The sequence below is a fragment of the Delphinus delphis genome, chromosome 8 (assembly GCF_949987515.2).
Source record: "Delphinus delphis chromosome 8, mDelDel1.2, whole genome shotgun sequence".
NCBI lineage: Eukaryota > Metazoa > Chordata > Mammalia > Artiodactyla > Delphinidae > Delphinus > Delphinus delphis.
The window spans coordinates 103,987,016-103,999,738 of record NC_082690.1 but is presented as its reverse complement, the minus strand read 5'-3'; the positions used below and the strand labels follow the sequence as shown (position 1 = coordinate 103,999,738).

The 12,723-nt window shown below is 44.7% G+C and overlaps 1 protein-coding gene across 2 annotated transcripts in view; it reads right to left on the bottom strand.

Annotated features, from left to right (window-relative positions):
* The window catches only part of PACS1 (phosphofurin acidic cluster sorting protein 1), a 140,061-nt gene extending 127,711 nt beyond the window's left edge, over nt 1-12,350 (bottom strand). For both annotated transcript variants that reach the window (XM_060019297.1, XM_060019298.1), the window contains exon 1: nt 11,913-12,350. In XM_060019297.1, the coding sequence (XP_059875280.1) occupies nt 11,913-12,259 (347 nt within the window). In that variant the 5' untranslated portion in view covers nt 12,260-12,350. The remainder of the gene's footprint in view (nt 1-11,912) is intronic.
* Between the last annotated feature and the right edge of the window lie 373 nt (nt 12,351-12,723).

Genomic DNA, 12,723 nt, shown 5'->3' with positions numbered 1-12,723 from the left:
GGGAGCTTTGATTTTGCCTGTTTTATTAGGCACTCTCTCCTCGGTGTCTAAAATGGTGACTAGGCATGCGGTTTCTGCACGGTGAGTACCTGCCAACTAAATGAAGTTACTATTAGGGAGAGGACTCACAGAGACTTATGCAAACCCACATGGTGAGGTAAAGCCAAATAAGAAACCAGATTCTAGAGCCAAAGCATTTTTGGCACGTGGTTTTAAAGAGATGATAGCAACTTGCTGACTTTTTTCCTCCAGATATATTATAAGAATAGGAGGAAATACCTGAATGAGCATCAAACAAAACAAAGCAAAACAAAACAAAACCCAAACCCAAATAAAGCCATCACCACAAACGTTCTATAAAACGTTCTCTTAAATGGACTCCAATCAGACGACGCCTCAGCACACGGAGACATGGCACTCATTTATCAGTGAGGCTGCCTGAGAATGAGGCCCTCCTGGAACATAAGCAAACACATCGCTGGCCTAAGTCCAAAGCACACCAAACTAATCCTATGCCAAATCTTAGTTCAGGTCATGTCCCATTTCCAACCCAAGCATTTGTTTTCCCAGTGAGATGACACTTTCCTTTTCCTCCACGGAGAGAAAAGTCAACCAAAAAGATTAATGGGCAATGTTTAATAACATTTTAGCTGCTCCTTTTCATAAGTTTTTTTTTTAAAGAAAGGAAAGATAGAGGGGATTATCCACAAGTAATAAAAACAAAGGGATAATGATATCATATACAGTTAATGAACAATTCTCCCCATTAAAGATAAGGGCATAAACAATTTATTGCACATCTTGGTGGCAGAGTGGAAATACAATTAAATCCATTAATAGCTACTGAGCTTTTATGTTCCCAGAGGACGCTGGTTTCCAGAGTTGCTCATTCATTTTCATCCACAGCAAAAACAGTACATGGCATGGATGACTGAATGCTGTAGTCTACTTTCCACATATTTTAATTTTGAGGAGACAATTTTATTAAACAACAGACTTAGGGTAGATTACGCTGCCACACTCTATTGGATACGACCTGAAAGTGCGAAACAAAAACCTACTTGCAGAGACAATGTAAATGATGACTAATGTAAATCAGGCCTACAAATACTATACCATCATATTCATAGTTTCACTGCCATTACCCAAAGATGTTAAGGTAATGATTTCTATGAATATAGATGCTCAAACATTTTACAAATATTTTGTTTCTCTGCATAACAAATCAACAAGGCCAAAAAGGGTATCCCCACTTGTAAAAAAAAAATCAGGAGAAAAAGTGACTTGCCCAGAGGTAATCAAAATAGATTTAACTAAGCACTAGATATAGGGTTTTACTGACTAATCCATAATAGTAATAGAAGATTAAATAGTTAAATAGAAGATTAAACCCTCACCCTCAACTCACCAGCAAGCCTACCTCTACAGCACAAACTGGACCGAGAGGTGAGCAAAACAGCCCCGCTGTGGATCTCATGCTCTCAGATTACACTGCCCATTACTCTCAGCCTCACACTGAGAGCCCGTTCCTTCTTAACATATTTGACTATATGATTCTTCAGCTCATGGAATATTAGAAGCAACAAAGCAGAAAGAAGGCATATTGATAGCAACAGGGAGAAGAGAAGACAAAAACAAAACTAAAAAAGCAAACATATGACTTTAAAAACAGTTACGCACCATGTACCGGTCCACACTTCATTTCAAGCCCTGATGTTCGCCATGAGGGTCCCATTCATCATGACCATCCGCACTTGAGAAGCGGTAAATCTGTGTTTTATATATTCTCAAGGAAGAACCAGAAACACATAAATATATTTGTGGGTTTCTAACCAAAATGGGAAGATAAAAAGTCTTGGTGCTTATTAAAGGAGAAAACTGACATGTGTACCAAGATCCAAATGTTTCACAATAGGCCTTAAATGTATTACCAGGTTCTCCTACAAAAGTAGAATACAGTTTTTCTATAGTTTGAGACATAAAAAGGAAAGCTTAAGGAGAAAAGAGAAAAAGATCAACTCCGTTTAAATCCTGATTTTCCTAGGAGTCGCTCAGCTTTTACTGGTGATAAATGGCTAGCTGTAAACCGGTTTAGTTGCTCTTCTGGCTGCCAAAGCGGAGCTAAAGAAGTCAGCAGGTAGAATAGGGAAGCTGTCAAGTCAAGTTGGCTCAAAACAAAGTTGTGGTTTGCAGGCCGGGCCTGAGCCATCTCTTCCGTTCATATAAGCTGGCAGGATGTAGAAACAGGATCCCGACCCAGCCACTGCTTCAGAGAACCAAAATATTTTCCTTTGACTTTCTAGTCTATTAAGCTTGGGGTTTGGCAGGATCTGTGGCCAAAGTGAACCCAAGACCTTGTAATGGTCCCCCTGAGGAAATCAGAATATAAACAAGGTTGCCCTGATTCTAGACAGAAAGCAGTTTTTCGAGGGGTGTGGGGGAGAGACAGAGAAGCTAGGCTGGCAATAAAGACAGCAAGAGTAATAGTAACATTTTTAAGTGTTTTCTATGTGCCACATAAGCACTTAAAGTGTATTAATCTCATTTAATCCTCATAATAAATGAACAGTAGGGGCAATTACTATGCCCATTTTACAAGATGAGACAAAAGAAGCATTAGAGAAGTTAAGTAATTTGCCCAAGTCACTTAAACAGTAAACAACAGAGTCAGGATTAAAATCCTGGCTAACTGGCTCCAGAAATGACACCTGTAGCCACTGTGCTACGAAGCCTCTCACTGTCAACAGTCTGGTAATAAAGCAGCATTCTGTAATCCCAACATTAGAAAATATAAAGCATTAAATATTATCTGTCAACCATGAGAACCAGACAGAGCTCAGGGGACACCAAGTTTTTTTTTTTTTTTTAATTAATTTATTTATTTTATTTTTGGCTGTGTTGGGTATTCATTGCTGTGCATGGGCTTTCTCTAGTTCCAGCGAGCAGGGGGCTTCTCTTGTTGTGGAGCACGGGCTCTAGGCGCGCGGGCTTCAGTAGTTGTGGCTCACGGGCTCTAGAGCGCATGCTCAGTAGTTGTGGCGCACGGGCTTAGTTGCTCCACGGCACGTGGGATTTTCCCAGACCAGGGCTCAAACCTGTGTCCCCCTCATTGGCAAGCGGATTCTTAACCACTTCACCACCAGGGAAGTCCTCCACCTAATTCTAAACTGGGGAGCCCTGCAGAACAGCCTTCACCTCCCTGGGCCTCGACTTCCCTTCCTGCGGAGGTGCTGTGCACATAGCAAACGCTCAGCAGTCTGGTTCACCTCACCCAGGCATCAGCCCAAACAGCACCTCACCAGAGGCCTTCTCTGACCACACTACCCAACCCTCTCAAGTCCACACTCCGCTTTGTTTTCCATCATGGCACTACTCACCACCTGACTCTTCACTATAGACCTAATTACGTGTTTATTATCTGTCTCCCTCCACAAGAATGTTAACTCTAGGAGAGAATGGACTTTGTCAACCAGTTTGCTGCTGGTTCCCCAGCACCTGGAGCAGTATTTGGCATATAGAAATACTCAAAAAATATTTGTTGAATGAAAGAATTGCGTAGGATAGATTTTCATTCAATAAACTTTACGAATAAACAGGCACTGTTCATTGACAAATGTATCCATCAAGCACCTATAAAGTAACTACTATGTGAAGTAATGAACAGGATTATTTCAGATGATGGTAACTGGTGTGAAGGAGTTTTATAAACTCCCAGAATGGAATGGGCAGGTGAGAGAAGCTTTCCAAGGTAGCAGGTCAGCTGAGACCTGAATGATACCCAGGAGCCAGCCACACGATGACCTGGGGACACAGCATTCCGGGTAGAGGGAACAGCAAGTGCAAAAGCCCAAAGGCAGGGTGACTGTGCCCGGGCCCAACTTGCCCAGAGCCAGGTGTGCATGGGGAGAATGGTAGCAATGAGGTGGAAGCCACAGGAAGAGTCCCACCACGAAGTATCTCCTAGGTCATAAAAAGCGTTTTACTCTAAGTGTGATGAAAAGTTGTCTGATAGGGTCTCTCATCTTCACCCAACAGAATGGACACTTCATGAGATCAAGGATTTTGTTTGTGGCACATGACGGCTGGTCTACAAGCATTTGCTAAGTGAGTTAATTGGGAAGATTATGAACAGGGGAGTGACATGATCTGATTTTCATTTTAACATATCACTCGGAACTGCTACTAGTGGTTACCTTCTAGGAGGAGATCAGGGTCACAGAGGATGGGTAGAATTACACATGAGGGAGTGCGATGTGCTTTCCAGGCACCGTAAATCACAGACATGGGAGGAAAAAGCTACTATCTAACCCCTGAAGCCATTTGGTGTTTCTAAACAACAGACAGGAAAAGGTCTGGGAGGAGGGACCAAATAGGACAACTGTGTCCTAAGCCTTTTGTGTTCTCCTAAACTGTTATAAAAACAAAAACCAAAAAAAACACTACAAAGAATCTCTGTTTCACTTATAAAAAAAGGAACAAAAGGAAGCTCAAAGCCAGACATACACACACACACACACACACACACACACACACACAGAGTTTTGGAGAAAAACTAAAGAAAAAACACCTTCCTGCATCTAAGCACAATAACCAGGCTAAATTTCCTCAGGGACAATTAACATTCCACTTACCACATCCAAACTGTTACCTGGGGGGAGTCTTGCTCAGAATACTGCTCTGAGAGGCAGACTGCCATTCGGAGGAGTCTGCAGACTAAGAAGACAGGAGCAGGTGCTGTAATAGGAACCAAGTTTTAAAACATCACGCCTACCTATACCTGCACCAGGTCACTAAAAAAACATACAGGGTAAACCACTCAGGGTGTAACTGCTAAGAGGTCTGTCACAGTTCTAAAAAATTTTTTTGCCAAAATAGGCTCTGGATATTACCTAGTGCCTCTGTTTACAGAACGAACTGCAAGTGCTGAAAGGATGAATGAAACACAGCTTCATCTGAGAGTCGTGGAGGATCATTACTGCCAAGGAGAAAAGAGGAAGAACAGTACTCGGGGTCAGAAAAATTGGTGAAGCTAGAACTAAACTCAGATATTCTGACCTTTAATGTATTTAAAAACTTTACAATCTGAAAGAAGCTCCATGGGACTTTCCTGGAGGTCCAGTGGTTAAGACTCAGCGCACCCAATGCAGGGGGCGCAGGTTCGATCCCTGGTCAGGGAACTAAGATCCTGCATGCAGCACGGTGTGGCCAAAAATAAAAAATAAAAATAAAATAAAAGAAGTTACACGAACATCAAATAACTAATGTGCCTCTATCAATGCCCCCCTCCTCACCTGTGCCCCACCATCCACAACCATGAGGTGGGCAGCAGGCTAGAGCATTCTCCAGTCACCATTTTTGCTGTCAATAAAGATGAACAAGCAACTCTAGAACCAAGAAAGGAAGGTGAGTGGAGTGAAACCTCAGCTCCCCCCAATGTCTTCATCCATTCAATAAATCCTATATTTTACATCTTTATAATGATATAAAATTTGTAAGGTTCCCTCCTTTGAGGTACGTATACAACCGAGAAGAGTTGATATGCATCTTTAAATATATACATATATATATATATATATATATAAAAATATTTACTCATTTATTTGGTTGCACTGGGTCTTAGTTGCAGCAGGTGGGATGCATGTGAGATCTAGTTCCCTGACCAGGGATCGAACCCAGGCTCCCTGCATTGGGAGGGTAGAGTCTTAACAACTGCGCCACCAGGGAAGTCCCTAAATATATATTTTTAAAACAACATTTACTGGTCTTTTCTGTAATACATGTCTGTTATAGAAAGTCTGGAAATCACCAAAAAATACACAAGGACAAAAATTAGTATCACACATAATCCTACCATCCAAAACCATTTTGGAGTTAATGCCTCCAGACAGTTTTCTCTGTAGATATTGACTAAGACCTAAAATTGTGAGAAAAAAATGACAGGGAAGCACCAGGAAGCTAATTCCCTCCAGGAAGAAGTGAACAGACTAGAAGGGAACAACACTTAAAGGGGGAAAACTAACAAAAGAAAACTAATGGGCCCTTGGAATAGCGAAGAAAGGGGACATTTTAAAATAACTTGGAAGAGGACAGACTGAGTACTCAGTCTAGTTAAACAAATAAGGAGAAGCCATAAATATTAATACCAGAAATGCCCATACTTAGGCAGTTTTCTCTCTAAAACAGTGTTATCTAACAGAACTTTCTGTGGTCCTGGAAATGTTCTAGATCTGCCCTGTCCAATATGGCAGCCACCAGTCACACGTGACTGGTGTGAAATGAAATGTGGCCAGTGCAACTAAGGAAGAGAATTTTAAATTTCATTCAATTTTAATCAATATTTAAACAGCCACATGTGGCTAGTGGCTACTGTATTGAACAGCACAGCTTTAAAGATGAAATAGCCTATGATCTTAAGACATAACTGAATGTCAAAGAAAATGTTTTAAGTAACTGTTTTCTAGAAGTTATAAAAGCTCAGCAACAATACATCATCATTTACTGGCCTTCTCTACTGCGCTACCCAAGGTAGAGGCCAGGCACGTGTCTGCCTAAGCAGCTCCCTAAGCTGTGACTACAGCTATTCGCTGGTTTGTAATAACGTAAAAGGGAAAGCAGGTCCAGCAGGCTTTCTAATCAGATAACTGCCCTGTGAATGACTCCAGAGTTGGTGCCCAGGCACACACATTGGTTCCCTAAAGTCCTCTGAAGTTATGCTGGTTATTCCTTTAATTAGGCCTGGAGAAGGGAGGACTGCGTCAGGGCTCGCCAATCTAGAACCAAACCGCCTTGCTCAATTCCAGCCCAGTGGGCTCTGAGAGACATTTTAAGGCCAACTTCAAACTCTGTCTTTTCTCAAGAGCCCTTAATACCGCTCCGAACTCACACTGGAAAAAGACCAACTCTTGCAATCATTCCCACAGCTTCCCTGGATTCCCAAAGTACTCCCAGAATGTGACACCACAGGTCCAAGCCAAGCCGACTCCAAATTTCGGAGGACCTACTGAGTCTGCAAGTCCGGGCCAAAACAGGACAAGCCTCCTAGGGTGAAGCAGTGAAAAGACACAGCCCAAACACTTTCTGGCTTGCACCTCCCTGGTGCACACAGAGACGGCACCAACCTTAATAACAGTGGCAGCTTATTGGCTCAGCTAAGAAATTGGAAATCTAGCTTAAAAGGAAATCACATAACCACTAATGTGTCCAAAAGATCTGTAAATCAATACATGTAAGACAGACTCTGTGAAAGTCATTCTCTTTCTGACTTAAGGAATCTGAGCTTCCACAGGGACGGTGGATTATATTACTCCGATAGAGAGCATATTCTATTACAACACTCACAATGTGAAATTCAAATCTTCTAAGATACAAATATGCTTCCAAGACTTTTTTTTTTTTTTTTTTGTGGTACGCGGGCCTCTCACTGTTGTGGCCTCTCCCGTTGCGGAGCACAGGCTCCGGACGCGCAGGCTCAGCGGCCATGGCTCACGGGCCCAGCTGCTCCACGGCACGTGGGAACTTCCCGGACCGGGGCACGAACCCGTGTCCCCTGCATCGGCAGGCGGACTCTCAACCACTGCGCCACCAGGGAAGCCCTGCTTCCAAGACTTTTAACGCTAGGGAAATAAATGAAAGTTTAACAGCTCTCTCTTATTTGATCAATTACATTTACTTTATATCTATCATTTAAGAAGTACTTTCTCCTGTGGATCTATAGGTCCTATTTTATATTTATTTCACCCACATCTTGGAATGGATAGTAAGTAAAAGTATTCCCAATCAATGGATGAAAATGCTAAGGTGTGGGAGAGTTTGCCCTAGCACACAGGAAGCACATACAGCAATACATCCTGGCTTGCCCAGTGCTTTCATGGTTAGAGGGGTAGCTGGCCTCAAGTATCTTCATGAAATTAATACTTCTATTGCAGGACAGTCACACAAACTTGGCCATGGCCACCTCCCCTTTTCTTTTTTTTTTTTTCCAAATGTGGTCTAAAGGAGAAATGTGACTGATAACCACTGAACTCCTTCCCTAAGCACACAGATAAGGATACGCAAATGTGCTCTGTACTCAAAGACAAATGTGATACAGTTAGTGGGTGATAGAGCAGAGCACATTTTGTCTCCTGACAGTCAGTTTTACACCCCTGAGGAAATTTTGTACACTTAGGAAATTGAATAATTTTTCAGTCTCTCCTACTTAAGCAACTCAAAAAGAGAAAAGAACATCAGGGGAAGTGTCACCATACAAAGACCAAAGAGAAAGGGTCAATGAGACTCTAAAGCCCTGCCTTCAATGTCAAGCATCTTGCCACCTGGTACCTACGACAGCGCCACACCACTGTCCATACTCTGGACCACAGACCAGGGAGCACTCCTTAGTGTGGAGGGAAAACAGCGTCCACTTCCAAAGCTGTGAATTTCATAATGGAACTGTAACAGACCTACCTGCTGGTGACAGAATCTCAACAGTCAACTGTATTTCACAATGATTACCTCTGGGGAGGGAGAAGAGACACAGGGCTGGGGCTTTCCTTTACCATTTCCATCTTTCTGTACTGCTTGAAATTCTAATCATGGACGTGTATTGATCTTTTTATTTTAAGCCATTGGGATGTAATGTACAGCATAAGGAATATGGTCAATAGTACTGTAATAACTTTGTGTGGGGACAGATGGTTAGTAGACTTATCGTGGTGATCATTTCATAATGTATGCAAATGTCAAATCAAATGCAAATTAAACCAATATAATATTGTATGTCAACTATATTTCAGTTAAAATTTTGAAATTCCTTGTGAGAATAAAAATCTACTATCAGGAAAAAAACCATCTTTTTATTTTAAAAAATGCTGGTAAAAATGGCAATGAAAAGAACAATTTAGTTATTTTAAAGCCAACTATAGGTATGCTCTTCATTCATAAAAAGTAAAAAAAAAAATACTATGGATTCTGAGAGAATTTAGTAGCTGTTAAGTCAGAGCAGAGTACATACCTGAGAAACAACAACTTTATTTAAACATCAAATAAAGGAAAAAGTTTTTTTTTTTTTCCAAAAGTAAATTATATTCCTACAGGGATCAACAAAAGGAGCATGACCTTCCTAACACTCGACTTTTCAACTCGCTTCTCTGCACTAGGAAGAGGATGACAATTTCACAAGACTGAATCCCAGGACATTTTATACACATCCAACCTTAGATCATACAATCATGCGTGCATTTCTCAAGTGCATATAAATCATACATTTGTGTCTCATTTGAGTTACACAAGACAAGAATGTTAATCCTAGACGATATTCAGCGTGCTGTATACAGAGTGCTCGCTGCCAATACATTCCAAACAATGTGAACAAGCATACCAAGGAGACTTCAAATTAACTGGATGACTCTAATCACTGGAAGGGCCAATAGCAGGCCATTTTCTCCCCACAGGGTGTTATTTTCCATCCTGCAGATAAAACAGCCTGCTCCAAAGAGCACAAGTGTTTCACAAAGAGCTGGGAGGCACAAGGGTGCCGGTTAAAAAATAAGTCAGAGCAGGACAGCTGACAATCCCAAAGACTGGATGGTAGACATGACAGAACTGCATGCTCCCTGCAGGTGAAAACAACAAGACAGTCTAAGGCTCTCACACCAAGTCAACATAACAATTACTGATTTGATCAGGATGCCTGGCTGTTTCTTTGGCTAATAATTTATTGTGTGGACCTTTCAGTGACCAATAGGGACAGATTGGAAATCAACAGCAATCAGTGTTTTTATTTATCCCCCTCGGTTGCACAGCAGCTTCTTGCCAGTAGGCTCACGCCTTTCTGATCTAACAAGCTAGAGAAGGCAGCTGTCCAAATGTCACCAGTCAAACAGTGATAGATGTGATGGAAGAACAGGCAAGCATGCTAACACTGGACCCATGGAGGAAAGGACCCAGTGCTTTTATGTTTGAAAGAAGTAGATGAGAATATTTCAACTATAGATGGGCCTGTACAGAAAGAGAAAGGCAGGCCTGCTTAGGACCAAGAGAGGAAAACCGCCACATACTAAACTCCCAGTTGCGTCTGGTGTGTGTTAGGGTACTGGCCAAACCTAACTAAACTAATGTGGCTCCTGATTACCCTGAAGAAAGGACAGAGAAAAAGGAAAGTATAAATCAGTGAAGTGAACGCTGAAACACAAGGGACACGAAGAGTAGAGAGGGGCTAATGGAAAACAATTCAGCATTATCTAAAAATGTTCCAGACGTATATCTCTCAAATAGCAATTCCACCCCTACATATAAAGACATCCTAAAGAAACTTTTGCAAGGAGCACCAAGAGTCCTGGACAAAAATATTTACAGCATTACTGTTTGTATTAACAAACAGGAAACAACCCAAATGTTCATCAAAAGGAGCTTTATGATACATTCACACAATGAAATTCTACCCAATAGTGAAAATACTTAGAGCCACCATACAACACTGATGATTCTCACGAACTTAATGTTGAGTTTAAACACACACACACACACACACACACAAACAGGCCACAGAACACATACAGTATGATAGCATTTATATAAACTTCCCAAAACATCCACAACTAAAAAACATAGTTTAGAGATGCACATATGTCAGTAAAACTAATTTTATAAGACAGGGAAATGACAGACACACAATTCAAAATAATGTTTACCTTTGTAGGGGGAAGAAGGGGATGTGATCAGGAAGTGGCACCCCGAGGGCTTCAACACAATTGTAATGCTCTTTCTCAAGCTGAGTCAAGTACAGAGATGTACTTCTTGTCATTTTTATTTACAATCCTTTCTAGGACATATATAATCTTGCATGCATGAAACAATTCAGAATAAAGGGGGAGGCATGGAGAAAAATAAAGAGTTGAAGATGTAACCAGACAATGCTCCCCAACCCCACTTACACGTCCATCTGCCCAAGACAGGGCTGACAGAGTAAGGAGCCAGCCAGACTCCAAGCCAACAGAATCAACTCAGTTTACAGGTGACAAAAAAGACCACCTCCAGGCACTTCTCTGGGCTTCCTGGGTGAAACCAGCTTCACAGTGTCTATTCAAGGGGTAAACTGTAGGATGTTGCACACTGTCCCCAAAGAGTTTGAGAAAGACTGCCTTGCCAATACAGAAACAGAAAATATGCCAAACTCAGGTATATTTTACCAATGGAAGGAAAGTCCCCAGATGGTTCCAACAGACAGAGGAATGGATTGAATTTAGGAACAGGCAGTAATTTTATGTAGCCCTGCAGGGCTAGAAGTTGTGACCAGTTATTGGGGGGTGAGGAGGGAGAAGAGGATGAAAAATACACTTTAAGACACATTTAATAGGACTTTTACAAGACGTAGAGGCCGGGACACAATGTGTGTCTTTGGAGTACAAATGAACATGTGTGTTGAAGACAAACTAGAAGCGCCAAGGGTTACTATACCGACTTTACCTGGCAGAAGGTGACAACCGAGTTTGACACGTGCCAAGTATATTGGGAAATAATGTCTAAAGAGATCCATACCACATCTATGTAACATATGTACAGCCCACGGGAGCTGGCAAGGCCGGGAAAAGAGTCTGTGACTTTCACAGGGAAACTGACAGGAAGGCCGGATTCGGTCAAATCAACAAGAGAAGGCCCAGGGCTGAGAGTCCAGAAGGCCCAGCTCAGAGAGGGGAAGAGGGTGGCCCCGGCCCCAGACAGAAGGTGGGGATGCCAGGAGAGGGCGGGGTCCATTCGGGAGGAGTCCCGGGAGGCCGGGCAGGAGCCAGGCCGGGCGGCAAAGCAGCCAGAGGGAATCTAGGGTCGGGGTGCCCCCTTGGGCGATGGGACGGGGAGGAATGGGAAGGCGGGGGCCTGCCACAGACCCGGCTGGGCGACCCCCGAGGGCCCGGTCCCCCCCACCCGCCGCTCACCTGGGCACGCAGCTGGACGAGCTCCGGTCCACCTCCCAGGTGGCGTACAGGTTCATCTGCACGGGGGCGGGGGTGCGGCCTGGCCCCGGGCCGCCGGGAGTCGCAGAGCCCGAGGCCACCGCGACGGCCATGGAGGTGGAGGTGGACGAGGACGAGGAGGAGGCGGCCGCCGCCGAGGTGGACGAGGACGACGAGGTGGCCTGGGCCAGCTTGGGGGGCGTCGGCTGCTGCGGCAGCTGCTGCGGCGGTGGCTGCTGCGGCGGAGACTGGGCGACCCCAGAGCCCCGCTGGCCACTGCCGCCCCCGGCGCCTCCGGGACCACCGCCCGCCCCTCCACGTTCCGCCATGGCCCGGCCGGGGATAGGGTGGCACAGGGGTTACGGGAATCAGGCGACGCCGAGCGGACGCCGAGGCTTCTCCGGCGGCGGCGGCGGCGGCGGCGGCGGCGGGGGCTCGACTCGTCTGCTCAGCCCGCCCGCCAGAGCGCGCGAGCGAGAGACTGCACGCACGCGCGGGGCCTCGCGGCGCGCGGTCCTCGCGCTCGCCCGCCGCTGCCAGTTGCGGCTCGCGCCGCCAAAGCACTGGGTGGGCGTGTCCGGGGAGGGGGCGGGGAGGCCTGGCCCGCGCCCGCCCCACCCAGCGCCGAGGGGCGGGGCCGGGGCCGCGCTCGCGCTCGCGCCCCGGGCGGGCCTGTGGGCGTGCGCGCCCCTCGCTCTTCAGGAGAGGGGTCGGCGGTTCGCGCCTCTGCCGGATCCTCTCCTGAAGTTCGCGGCCCGGCGGCAGCCAGCTGACCCCCCTCTTCTCTCGCGTC